At 46.1% G+C, this 12500-nt stretch overlaps 1 protein-coding gene and 1 pseudogene across 1 annotated transcript in view; both read right to left on the reverse strand.

The window, feature by feature from the left end:
- Positions 1–95, reverse strand: part of rps7 (ribosomal protein S7) — a 447-nt gene extending 352 nt beyond the window's left edge. Inside the window, exon 1 of the mRNA in view lies at positions 1–95. This exon is cut by the window's left edge and continues 352 nt beyond it. Coding sequence (YP_002608360.1) covers positions 1–95 — 95 coding nt within the window.
- A 6086-nt stretch (positions 96–6181) lies between these two features.
- Positions 6182–6247, reverse strand: ccmFc (cytochrome c maturation protein; annotated as a pseudogene).
- Between the last annotated feature and the right edge of the window lie 6253 nt (positions 6248–12500).

Consider the following 12500-nt stretch of genomic DNA (forward strand, 5'->3'; position numbering starts at 1 on the left):
AAAATAGTACGAACTCTCGTTCTTTTACCTTCTTTCATGCGAAAGTTGACCAACTTCTTGATCAATTGTTTTTGCTCACCATCCAAGCCCCCCATATAGCTGAGAATTTCCGAGCAATTGGAAGCCGCTTTCGATGACGAGGCCGATAAATTGATATTACGCGATCGTTACTGTCCATCTTTTTCAGCCAACTCCCCTGTTTCCATCTTTCCTTTGACCAAGGGGTCCTCGAACCAAGCAGTCTGGCCTCCACCTAGGCCTAGAAGACATAGTTTATTAGATCCAGAAACTCAAAAATATCCTGGCATAACCAACTATTTGGGCCATGTAACATCACATCATAATATGAATCCGTGAGAAAGCCTGGCATGTGAATCGCCTCGTCCCCAATCACTGTCCGAACAAGGTCAGGCATGTTCCATTCTGGGGGTAATTGCTTAATTAAAAGCTCTCCCCACCCACTCTGTGTATTCATCACAGAGTCTATCAAATATCCGCTCACACTCAGGTGGAGCGCTTTGCGCGTCCGACCTAGTTGAAGAGGTACTTGACGAGAAAGACAGACTATTACTATCATTTATCATAAAATCGAAATCACTGGGCGTTGGATTCCCATAGAGTACAAGCGAATTTATCTTCATGACAGACCACTTTGCTTTGTTCTTGCTCCCCCCAAAAAAAGAGAGACTTGTCGGAAATCACCGGTTGGGTTTGTCCAACCAAGAAAGACATGGGATTGTTTGGGCGTAACATTCTTTTGCTTATCTTACGATATTTCTACTCAGCTTGAAAAGAAACCTCAAGCCGATAAGAGCTCTTCATCATGTTCGAGAATTTCGAAAGAAGAACTGAGAGTGATTGACCTCTCACTCACGGCACACATGCTATATGTGTGATGCCGACACCTAAGAGACTTTGACTCCTCCCTTCGATAAGCTGTCCAACTAAGGGGAAGCATATTGACCTCAATACTCACTCTCCAGTCCACATCTTTTACATATACATATACGAAATTACTTCGTCCTTTTTGCTTAGCTTGTTTTGGAGATAGATGTAAAGTGAAGAACTAAAAGAAAGCAAAAGCCTAACTAACATAAAAAGAAATTGTTAGAGTGAAATGAATGTGCCGCTTTTTCTTGGTATACCAACTTTTGGCTTTCCATTCGAGAAACTAATGGCTGATGCTTTTAGCCGAAGGTTTTCTTTTATTAGGAAGACTGTAACTGCATTTGATCTCGGCCGTTGCATTCAGGGCAAGAAAGCTTTGACGCTTACTTGACCCGATTCAGGAACCTAAGTATCCATTTTAAGGATACAATTCCAGAGGACAGGCTCATTGCAACCTGTATAAACGGGTTGCGGTTTTGGCTTCAGACCTATTTGATCTCGGCCGGCCTCCCGGAAGCGAATGATCTGATATTTCACCCGGGCGGCATCGGAAGCAAGTGATCAAATTGGAATTCCTGTTCTTCCGATCCAATGCCATCAACGGGAGCTGAACTAAACCTGTCCTCATCCACCCTTGTAGAAGCCCTTCCCTCTGCCCGGGTAGAACATTGATTTACAGCTTTTTTATGTCGACTGTGAAGAGCAGAAAGAGCCTTTTATAGCTTCAAAGATAAGACTTGGGATTATTGAATGAAGGAATGAAGGATATTAAACCCCATTCTTATTCCCACCCAACCCGAGCAAGCAACCCGGTTCTACGTCCCTTTTTGAGAATAATCACCAAAGCCCCGACCTCATTCATTAGTGTTGATTAGAAGAGGGCCTAATAACCATACGACCGACGGGTCGTAATACAACCAACCCTTGAATTCAATATGAAGGGTGCCAGTTCCGGCTTGCTCCGCACAGGCTACACGATTCCAGGGAAGGTGAAGAGACGGCTACGAAGGGACCAAGCCCAAGCTGATCCCCATTGCCATCTTCTTTTGCATCTGTTGAATCCGCTTTCCCAGTTGGTAGTCGGCGGGAGGTGGAGATTAGTTCGTTGCTTCAGGAGAACAAATAGGTGGGGCACCTAGGTTCTTCGGATGGATAGGGAAATCTAAACCTTGAGTCAGCGCAGGTGACGTCTAGCTTCCAAGCATGGGATATCCAGGAGGGGATGACAGAGAATTTGATTTCAACATGGGTGGAGGCAGCCATATTCTAGAAAGATTTATGACCGATGGATCTGGTACTGGATAATTGATTCATTGTTTCGCCCCTCCCGGTCGGTGTCAAGCAGATGGCACTTCGGAAGATGGATTCCAATAGCTTGGTCTCCTTCTCAAGCTTCCACCCACGTTCTTCACTTCTTTCCATCGGCCCACAGGGAGAGGAATCAGGGGCTTACTACCCGCACATTGGACCTGGGAGCGGAATGAAGAGATTTGGATTATAAGTGGGATGGCATAGGATTGAACCTAGAGTATGAAGATGCAGGGGGAGATGGCCACAGATGCCCAGATACTGGTACTGGTGAAGAGAAGACAAGTTGTAGAGTTCCGGTGAAGGAGGAAGAGCTTTAGTAACGAGATTTGGAAATAGATTGATAGATTGATAGTTGGCTGGTACCTCCCTCGCCTCTGGTGGTGCAATAGAAGATGGTGGAGCCTCGTTCAATGCTGCTTAGCCGCTACTGGCCAACTTGCTTCCATATCAAGTTCTGGTCCATTGTTTGCTCGAACTCCCTACCAATGGGGAATAGGAGCTAGCATCTGATCACCTTGGTTCCGCTTGGCACTGAAATGATATTAGTCGGTCATTGCCTCGGATTCGGTCCACTTCCTTATTATACGGAGTCACTTCCATCGCTAGCTTCCATTGACTTCGAACCTTCCCTGGCACCGGAGATAGAAGAAGATGGCTTCTCGGGCATCCCTGTTCCATCGGTTATCTGTTGGGCTTGGGATGCTTCCATCGTGTATACTTGCAATAAAAGGACTCGAATAAGAGCTGTGGGCATAGCAGCTTCAACCGAATTGTCCTCCTCTTCTTCGACCAACCTATAATGAGATTTTCAACCCCCTGCCTATGATTTATGAATCAAGAAGTCCTGCCTTCGGCTATTCCTTCTATCCCTCCCGGCCGGAAACATCTCGTAGATAAAGTGAGTTCCCGATATCGGAAATTCTTATTATTCGATCCCCCACTCGAGCTATGTTGGACGGTCTATTACCCGCCCAACCCATAGCTCGAGCTGGATTCAGACATCAAGGCCGGGAAGAAGCAAGGGTGTATACCTTACATACATAATACCTAATTTTACACTGATCCTTTTTCATAAGGTGGACCTTATTCGAAATTTCCACCCACCCAATCCTAATGCAGTAGCTCACCGAAGGTAGGCCCTCACCAATAGCAAGGGTAGCCTGGGAACAGCATAAGTAGTTTCCTAAGCACCACCAGCGTGGTAAATGGCAGAGGCCACAGGAGGAAAGGATTTTTTACCAATTGATATAGTTTATCTTGATCCATCAGTCGAAGAACCAGTTTCCCTTCGCTCAGTACCATACGCACCACCAATAGTATCAGCAGCATCTGTAGCTAAGATATAAGTATACCTAGTCTAGTATAAGATCCAGTAGTTCCAGCTTATCTACCAAGAGCTAAGGTATCTATCGGTAACACCAAGAACAAAGGCAGGAACATAGGCATAAGCAAAGCCATAAGTATAGGTACCTAGTAGAGGATTAACTACTCAATTAAAATAAAAGAAAAGAAAATAGAAATTAATAAATAGAAATAAAGGGTGGTCGAAGATCAGGTGGAGAAATCAAAGCCCTTCTTTTTCCTCCCACCCTGGCGCTTGCTTTGTCTCTGCCTATGCTCTAGCTACCTACTATGCTCCAGCTGCTGCCATCTTTGCTCCAACCTTTACCTCCGTGGGATCCACTGGCATTGGTTCTCGAACTGCAACTGGAAATTGAACATTTAAGTCTGCCTTTGCCGCAGGCTCTGCTGCGAGCTCCGGTACTTGAATTGGCTCGGATGTTGGAACAAGCTTTTGAGCTCCAACTGAATCTAAGTAAACGAGGACAACTGGGTATGCAACCAACTCTCGTTGGTTCTGAATCAACGGGTGAACCCGCTACCTCCACCTTTGCTTCTGGCTTTAATGCATGCTCTCTCACATGGACTAAATATCGATCTGCGCCTAGATACCTTGCCACTGAATCCGCTGCTGGAACTTAGTCAGCTACATCTTGAACCGCTGCTACCTTCCTTTCCGCTGCTTTCTCTGCTGGTGGTTCCGGATCAACCTCAATTGGTGCTTCTCACTTTTATGCTGTGGGGTAAGCTGCTCCTGCAGGCACGGGATCTTCTATTGATATATAATTTTTGACTTATAGCTTTGCCACGAGGTCTGCTGCTAGCTCTATCTATGCCTCTATTGCTTCAACCGAGTAAACCGTTGCTCTTGTCTATGCTTCCTCTTTTTTTCATGCAATAAACCCAGGCGACCTTTGCCTCTTAAGCCTCTGCCTTTCCTCCTGCTGCTCGAACTCCAACTGGATATGGAAAAGGAATGGGCCCCCTATAGGTGATGGCTTTGGATCTCGACCTGGACAGGCGCTGATCCTGTTCCATAGCACACGGCATCCCTTCCAGTCTCTGTAGACGTTCCATATACAGATCCAATTTCAGTTGGAAACCCATAGCCCTTAGTAGCGGACGCAGCTGCAGATTAAGTAGCCACGGCAGGCGCAGGAGCAATTCCCTTATTATCACAGACCACCTGTTCATAATCGATCTTCTTTGTAGCGCTTTCGGTTGCCTTCCTTGGAGGTCAGGAAGAAAGCTTTCAATGGAGAAAGGGGAAAAGGGATTGGCTTTCTATTACGGTTCTTCCTTTTGCCCTGGTTATTAAATAGGCGATTATGATTCCATACATCATTCTTACTAGTTAGTTGAGGGCAAAGTGACTAGCGGGCCTACGATCAGACCTAATCAAAAACTATACGCGGACCTACTCGCTCTCTTAGAAGCTGTCTTTGATTAAAGCTCACTTGGAACGTCGCTCGTTTGGAACCCTGTCCCTCTGAAACTCACTTTGCATCTTGGATGACAGGGCCCCTGGTGCCAGCGGTCGGCACCCAACGGAGCTTTAGTATTCTATTAGTAGCTGGGCCGTCAAAAGCAAGGTTGGTCGTAGATCAGCTGCGCTGATGACGATGCTATCATAAGAAAGGACCAGGCTGTCCCCGGGAAGATTGAGCGGGTCCTAAGAGATTTTGAGGATGTCATGCCTGCCTAAGATCGTAGTAGAGCACCCTGATTTACAATCAGCCCTCTCCTAGAGCACTTCTGATCAAAGATCAGCCTTCTCGTTCCGACCACTTCTGATCAAAGATCAGCCCTCTCGTAGACCACTTCTGATCAAAGATCAGCCTTCTCGTTCCGACCACCCTGACTTTCCTAATTTCATAAACGAACTCAACTGTCTCGAGTGAAGGAACTAATGCCAGCTTCTTGTACTCTTCGTGATAGTTAGCCCGCCCCTCTGAGTTCGAGTTGAGGAGTGAGCTCTAGTTCCTTGTCTTACTCACTCGATAGTCGTAGCTGCTATCCCAATAGTTGTAGCTTGCTTCTCTTATGTTGAGAGCAAGGTCTTCCTCATCTTACTAAAGGTAAGTAATACATTGTCTTTAATCCACTTAAGAGTCATCTATTTGCGCTTGTCTTTCCTTCTTTCCTTCCTTCTTCTAGTCCCTTTAAGAGATAGGGCAACTCAAGAACGTCTATTAAAGCATAGCTCTTCAAACTCTTATTCGCTTTCATACGCTTCTTGATTGAGCAATGCATCTCGCATTGTGATAACTTACTTTGATAACTGAAAAACGGTAAGGGGAAGGAACTCTTCTAGAGTCGAGTAATTAATAGTGGCGTAGGCATTCCGGCCTTTAACCTGCTTAGCCAAGCTCCCTCGTCTCCGAAGAAGCAAGCAAGGTGGCGATGATGGATCGATCCCAGCTGATCGTAGACCACTAAGATCTACGAGCAACCTGATCTTCGACCACCCTGTCCCTCAATCAGGGCAAGTTGAGGCATTTCTTCTTTCTTTCAAGCAAGATGATTCCTGTCATGACAAGAAAAGCAGAAACCAAGCCAAGATCCATAATAATAAAACAAAACAACAATTAGAGAATCAAAGGGTGATTTTCAGTCCATTATTTCTTGCCTTGCATCATAGGTAAGGCGAGAGCTTCAAGCCCGATTTCTGGTGGCACACCCTCCACACAAGCACCACCCGACGAAGATCTTTGGGATCTGGAACTAGTGAATCTGCGGGCAAGATGCTGCCACTTTGACTGCTGCCTCTCTAGCTGCTGTTGGTAGCTATGCATTTGGCATAAGAAAAGGATATCAAATTGGGACAGGGATAGGCTCTCAGGAGGGGATGCCACGGGCCCTGGATCTATTATAGGCTCTAGAGCAGATGCAGCCTCAATAGCTACTAGCTCATATGCTGGTGGGACTGGATACCTGGATAAGCATCATATAACACTAAATCTCCATCTCGAACCCTACTACCGACAGGTCAAAAATCCAGTGCTAGTAGTTTAGGATCCTGATGAAGTTCCATCTACGGAGGCACAAGCAGCATCTAAGCAAGCAGAGGCACGCCCCGTGGCGAAGGCAAAGTCAGAGCAAGTTTATTAGGGTGGGTGGGAACAAGAAGCCACCCGCGGGAGAACAAGACAGGAAGACAGACGGGGCGGAGAAAGCAGTAAGGCAGAAGGACAAGAAAAGGACGGTCAAACAGGCCTGGAACGGAAAGGGCAGGAAATAAAATAGAAGTTTGGGGTTTAGGTGGCATGGAAAAGTGACATCGAGGAACAACACTTCTTATTCCCACCCAACTTAATAAAAGAACCCACCCAGGGGATATATGTCTTCGTCTTGATAAATCAATGGCGGGGTCGGAAAAAGATAGTAGGTGTATTTGATGTGGATAAATCTACTTTCACCTCGATCACTACCCCTGTGTCTGATCTGGAGGTAATGTGTGAGCAAATGGGTTTGATTGTGAACAACCTAAAAGTCTTGCTCAAACGTTACCTACCCTTCCTCCCAACCATACCTCTGTATCAAGGTATGACTTGGGATCCGACCTGGAAGGCCTTACCTACGCACCCATTGACTCAACGGTGTTGGGTCCAAAGATTAGGCAAGAGCGTGAAGCAGGTCCGAAATATTCGTTCTTGCTTGACTTCTCTTGCTTATGAACTAGCGAGTTTTGATTTCTTGCTAGTCGGGCCTCATACTTATGGAGAGTCATGGCCGCAGGGTACCTTGTGGCCTCCCACAGTACGATATGTGTATGACAAGTTTAACGACTTGTTAAGTGCGTGGGATCTGGACTGGTTTACTAGCCGAGTCCATCCCCACTTGCCATCACCATTCGACTATGGGATTCCACCAGTTACTGGCCGTCTCGGTCAGACTATTGAGGGAGGAGGCAAAAGGAGAATATTCGCCATTGGTAACTATGTCAATCTCAATCAGAGGCTGCTGAAGCCGGTCCATGACTGGCTAATGCAAGTGCTTAGGAGGATTCCCATGGATGGAACCCTCCATCAGCACAAACCTCTTGATCGACTAGTTGGCAATCAAACCTGTTACTCTTTCGATTTGAAATCTGCCACCGATAGGTGGCCAGTATTATTTCTCTTCGAAGTGTTTAAGGTTTGTTTTGGTCAGCCGTTCGCTTCTAGTGTTGTTAATTCAGCACTAGCCTTTAATTTCTTTGAGGTCCCATTCGTAAAGAAGAAGGACTCTCCAGTCTATTTTAGGGGCGGACAGCCGCTAGGATATTACTCCTCTTGGCCTTTGTTTACACTTACTCACCATATTAGAATTTGGTGGTGTGCCGAGCAGATATACCCAGGTCAGCTTTTTGACAGGTATGCAGTACTCGGTGATGATGTACTCATTACCGATCAGGAAGTAGCCAGAGTGTATGAGACAGCGCTTGGTCGATTAGGGGTTTCGAACAATTATCAGAAATCCTTGATCTCCACCACTGGCTCAGCGGAGTTCGCTAAAAGGTTTAGAGTCCGGGGATTGAGTAAGGACTTAAGTCCGATATCCATCCTCCATCTAACAAATTCCTTCCGGACTGATGAGTGTCCAAATGACTTACCCTTGCAACAGGTTAACAACCTTAGCGCGGGTTGGTGGAGCCGGCTTTCGCCAATTAGCGACTTTTGACCATAAGCGGAACCGTCACTTCGAAAGGGTTCTGGCTATGTACACTAAGCAAAGGCTCCCGTTTGAGCTATGGCTTGGACGGGGGTCTCCTCTTAACCCAACTCTTAGAGGTGTCATTATTGACCTCTTGAGGCGAGAGATGAAAGCCCGGGGGCTGACATTGATACCCGACGATCTATTTGAAGTCGAGTCAATGAAGGAATTCCTTGAGTGGACCACCCGGGTTCGGGACTTGTTACGGTACTGTCGTTGGTACTACTGTACCGCGATTGACCCAAGGGTAACGATTGAGGAGTTCTTTAATGCTCCAGTCAACAATCGGAAATGGAAGGTTGATCGGACCGATTCTATGTTGGTTCGATTTGGCCTTTTATGGAAGGTATATGACTTGGTTGCATGTTGAGGGGTTTATTTCAGGTTACCAATACTGGAGTTACCTTCTCCTTCACCATTAGGTGAAGTGTATCTCCTCGGTGGTGCATCTGGTACAGAATACTTGGTAGCAGCTCGTGGTTTAGAACAACCTAGAGCTGGGAAAGGTGTCGTGCGTCCTGGAGTATAAAGACTTTATGGAACCGACACTTCTCAGACCATCAGATGGTTGACTTTAGGCGTCTCGGGAAGCCTTTTTCTTAAAAGACTTTCTGCGACCGGTGAGAAACCTATCTACAGGACGACTTTCGGGGTTAAAGGAACACCTTTCTCTTTCATATTGAGTTCTCAGAGGTGCGGCCCACTTGGTGTCGGACCAGCTCGACGGGTCACTCAATAGTCTTTCGCGGAGTACCCCTGTTTTAGTGAACCCTGGGAGTTGTCGGCGGCTCGACGATCTGTATTCCAAAGCTTCACCTTGTGCAAACAGATGTTTTTTAAAGGGGCATGCCTTGGCTCAGAAAGGCTTTCGATGTTTTGATCCTTCTTCTCGTTCTCGCCGGCCCGGCATGTTACCTTCCATGAGCACGAGTTCTTCTACTCCCCCTTATTTTAGTAGGCGCGCCTATTGGATCAGCATCTTCTGGATCTTCTTCACCAGTGGTTTTTCCTGCGCCTTCCGTGCATCAGGGGAGTCAGAATCCCAAGGGAATCAGGGTCGCAGCCCTCTATTGAGCAGCTGGAAACCAGCCTCGCTCTTCTAATAATAAAGAGCAGCCTGCATCTTTATCATCTTATAGTAACGACCAGTTGCCTACGGATTCTCCTTCATCCTCTATCGCAGCAGAGCCATTTCCATCTCTGCGCTTGAATGGTTCTCCCCGGCCCTGCTCTATCAGCAGGCCCTTCCTTTTGCAACCAGTGGCATCGCATCTCGCATATCAAGTTCCTCTATCGATAACGTCGTAATATAGCCCAAGACAGAGAACATGGTCGGTAGGTAATTCATCTTCGTTTGGATAGCAGTACGGTACACGCATCAAGATATGATCTTTGCTTTTCCATCCCAGGCATTCAAAAGAGGCAAAGGGAGAGTCCAAAGCACTCTGTAGATAAAGATCGAGAGCCTGTGGACCGGGGTTGAACCATATCCTTTTTCTTTTGATCGAGAGTGCCTAGAAGTTAACCGAAAATGTTGTGTGGAAAACTTCCCTGATGCTGTGAGGCGGAGATAGCTGCACTTCTTAGGAAAAAGCCTGAGAAGATATAGAGAATTTACCGGGAGAAAAGAGTCAGCAACAACAAGAAATTCTTCTTGCCCTCCTACTAGACCACTTTCCTAATTGCCCATTGAACTGGTGGAATACATCGCACCTTTGCTCACTCCATGCTCGTATTCGTTTCTTGCAACAGCCCCTTTCTTTCTATTCCATCTTACTGCAGGGAACTGGCCTCACAGAGCATCATAGTCAGCACGATAGCCCCAAACATAGTAGCCACGATAGCTTTGGTTATTACATATAAAAGGAGAACGTGCCCATTCATGCGGAGGATCTACCGGGAGTTTCGACTCCCCTCCCTAATGGATTTAGATTATAGGGCAGGAGCCAGTGTTGGCTTGTGCGAAGTCGACAGGGGTGGTTGATAAACACGTTTTATTGGGATGGGGCAGCAGGCCATGTCTGAGGAATTTCCAGTCTTGCAGAAGACGTCGTTCATTACCTTATCAGATAGAGAGGGGTTCCAAACCTCTTCCTGACGGAAAGACCACTATTGAGGGAATTCAGATTGGTATCGATTCTGAGAAGACTTTTGCCCCCCCCTACTTAAGAATCCAAAGGTGACTTTTGTACGGGCTCTGATTGCAGTTGCCACAGTGATAAAGTAGCCTTCGTTCCAGTGAGATGTGGGGAATGCTTTTCTGAATGGAAAACTACATGAGGAGGTTTACATGCCACCTTCGCCAGGGTGATCAGTTTCTTCACATCTAGTTAGTCGACTCAGGAAGGCGTTGTATGGACTAAAACAAGCAAACTCCGGCTCGAAAGCAAGAAGCAAGGTTGGTCGTAGATAAATTTATCATTTGGTTCATTCCCGTCCTCCTTTCTTTAGGAGGTCAAAGATTCAGTCCTTTCTCTTATAGCATTACTAGGAGTTAGCCTTCTTGCTCTTGGATTTCTCCCCTATATTCAATAGTAAGGATTCCAAACTATTGAATTACAATACCTAACATCTGCATCGTCAATGCATATATATCTAGGGGAATCAGTTGCCGTTGTTCTTTTGAAGGTTATACCGGACGATTCTAGTAATGGTAATGTTAATATCATTCTATCATCCTGTTGCACTATATCAAGATAGGACACCTAAGAATAGATTCGATCTTGCTGCTAGGCGCATGAAGCTATGATAGAGAATGTCTTTCCTTTAGGACTTCCCTTGATCTTCCTTAAGTCCCTTTCAGTTCTCTAAGGTTCTTCCCTCGTCCTGTTGTTCTGAATCCTCCCTTCAGTTGGCGAACTTGACAGTTGAGTCTTATTTTGACTCCCCTGCCGTTCTTTCGCGCTAAAGCAAGAGAATTAGGAGTTCGCGGCTTCTTTCTTCCCTTGATTTAGAGCTAGGAAGCCAACCTGAATCCAATTAGCATCCAACATAACAATGAAATTGGAGGAGATTCTGTTGCCGCTGCTGCTTATCCGGTGTTAGTTCTTGATTTCCAGACTCTCCTCTATCGTACTATCAATCTATCTACCTCTTACATAGTCCTCTGCTTTCTAACAATATGGAATGCATTAGAATCTTTTAGATCTAGCACTCTCTTTCCTGTAGGAAGAGGTCCCCCTTAATGCCCTGTTAGTTCTCTAAGGCGAGTGAAAGCAGTCTGATATAGTAATAAAAACCTGTAAGCACTTTATAAAAGAAGCTCTCTAGTCCTCCTTAGGTTGGTCTACGATCAGCTGGGAAGGTGCGGATTTTCGCTATTCCCAACGGCCTTAAACAGGCTTTATTGCGGCCTGCTCATGATTGGTGTATGGAGGTTCTTAAGCTCATCCCTATGGATGGGACTTTTCATCTGCACAAAGCCTCTGGAGCGATTACGTCGTATTGCGTATTGATAAATTGTTTAGTTACGATTTATCTTCTGCGACCGATCGCTTCCCGCTTAATGTGCAGAGTCTCATAGTGAAATGTATATGGAATTATGAAGTCGCAATGGCCTGGGTTGTTTCTGGTCTTGGGACAAATGTCTTTTCTGCTCCTGTGTCTAGTAATAGGCGCGTGGGCCCAAAATTCGTTTGTTTCAATGCCGGGCAACCTTTAGGTTACCTTTCTTCTTGGCCTCTCTTCGCGCTTGCCCATCACTTTGTGGTGTGGTATTGCGCGGAAAAGGTTTATCCAGGTAAAGTGTTTCGCTCTCCTCGGTGATGATATCGTTATCGGGGATCCGGAAGTCGCGAGGGTCTATCGTGACGTCATGAATCGTCTCGGGGTTCAAATCTCTTTGGCGAAAACGTTGACGTCGGATTGTGGTGGACTTGAGTTTGCGAAGAAATTTCGCATTCACGACAGAGAGTTATCTCCTTTGTCGTTGAAAATGATTCGGTCCACTCGATTCAGCGTGGCTTTTATGCCTGTGTTGAAATCAATTGGATGTTCTTCCCTTCAGGTCTCTTTGAGGCTTAAAGGGGCTGGCTACAGGCGGTATTCGTCTTCGGCTAAGGAATAAAAACCTCAATATAACCGACACTGGTATAGGCACGTTTTGGTGGCCTTCTCGCCTGGTGGAATCATACCACTACCGTTTCCTATCTGGTTAGGTTTTCCAGATGGGTTAGTAGTTAATTGCTATCACCTTGGTATGGTGCGGTATTTTCTTTTGGAGTCGTGTCGTCCAGATGACAAGTATTTGTTGTCTGTGCGGGATG

This window comes from Vitis vinifera, mitochondrion, assembly GCF_030704535.1.
Source record: "Vitis vinifera mitochondrion, complete genome".
Taxonomy (NCBI): domain Eukaryota; kingdom Viridiplantae; phylum Streptophyta; class Magnoliopsida; order Vitales; family Vitaceae; genus Vitis; species Vitis vinifera.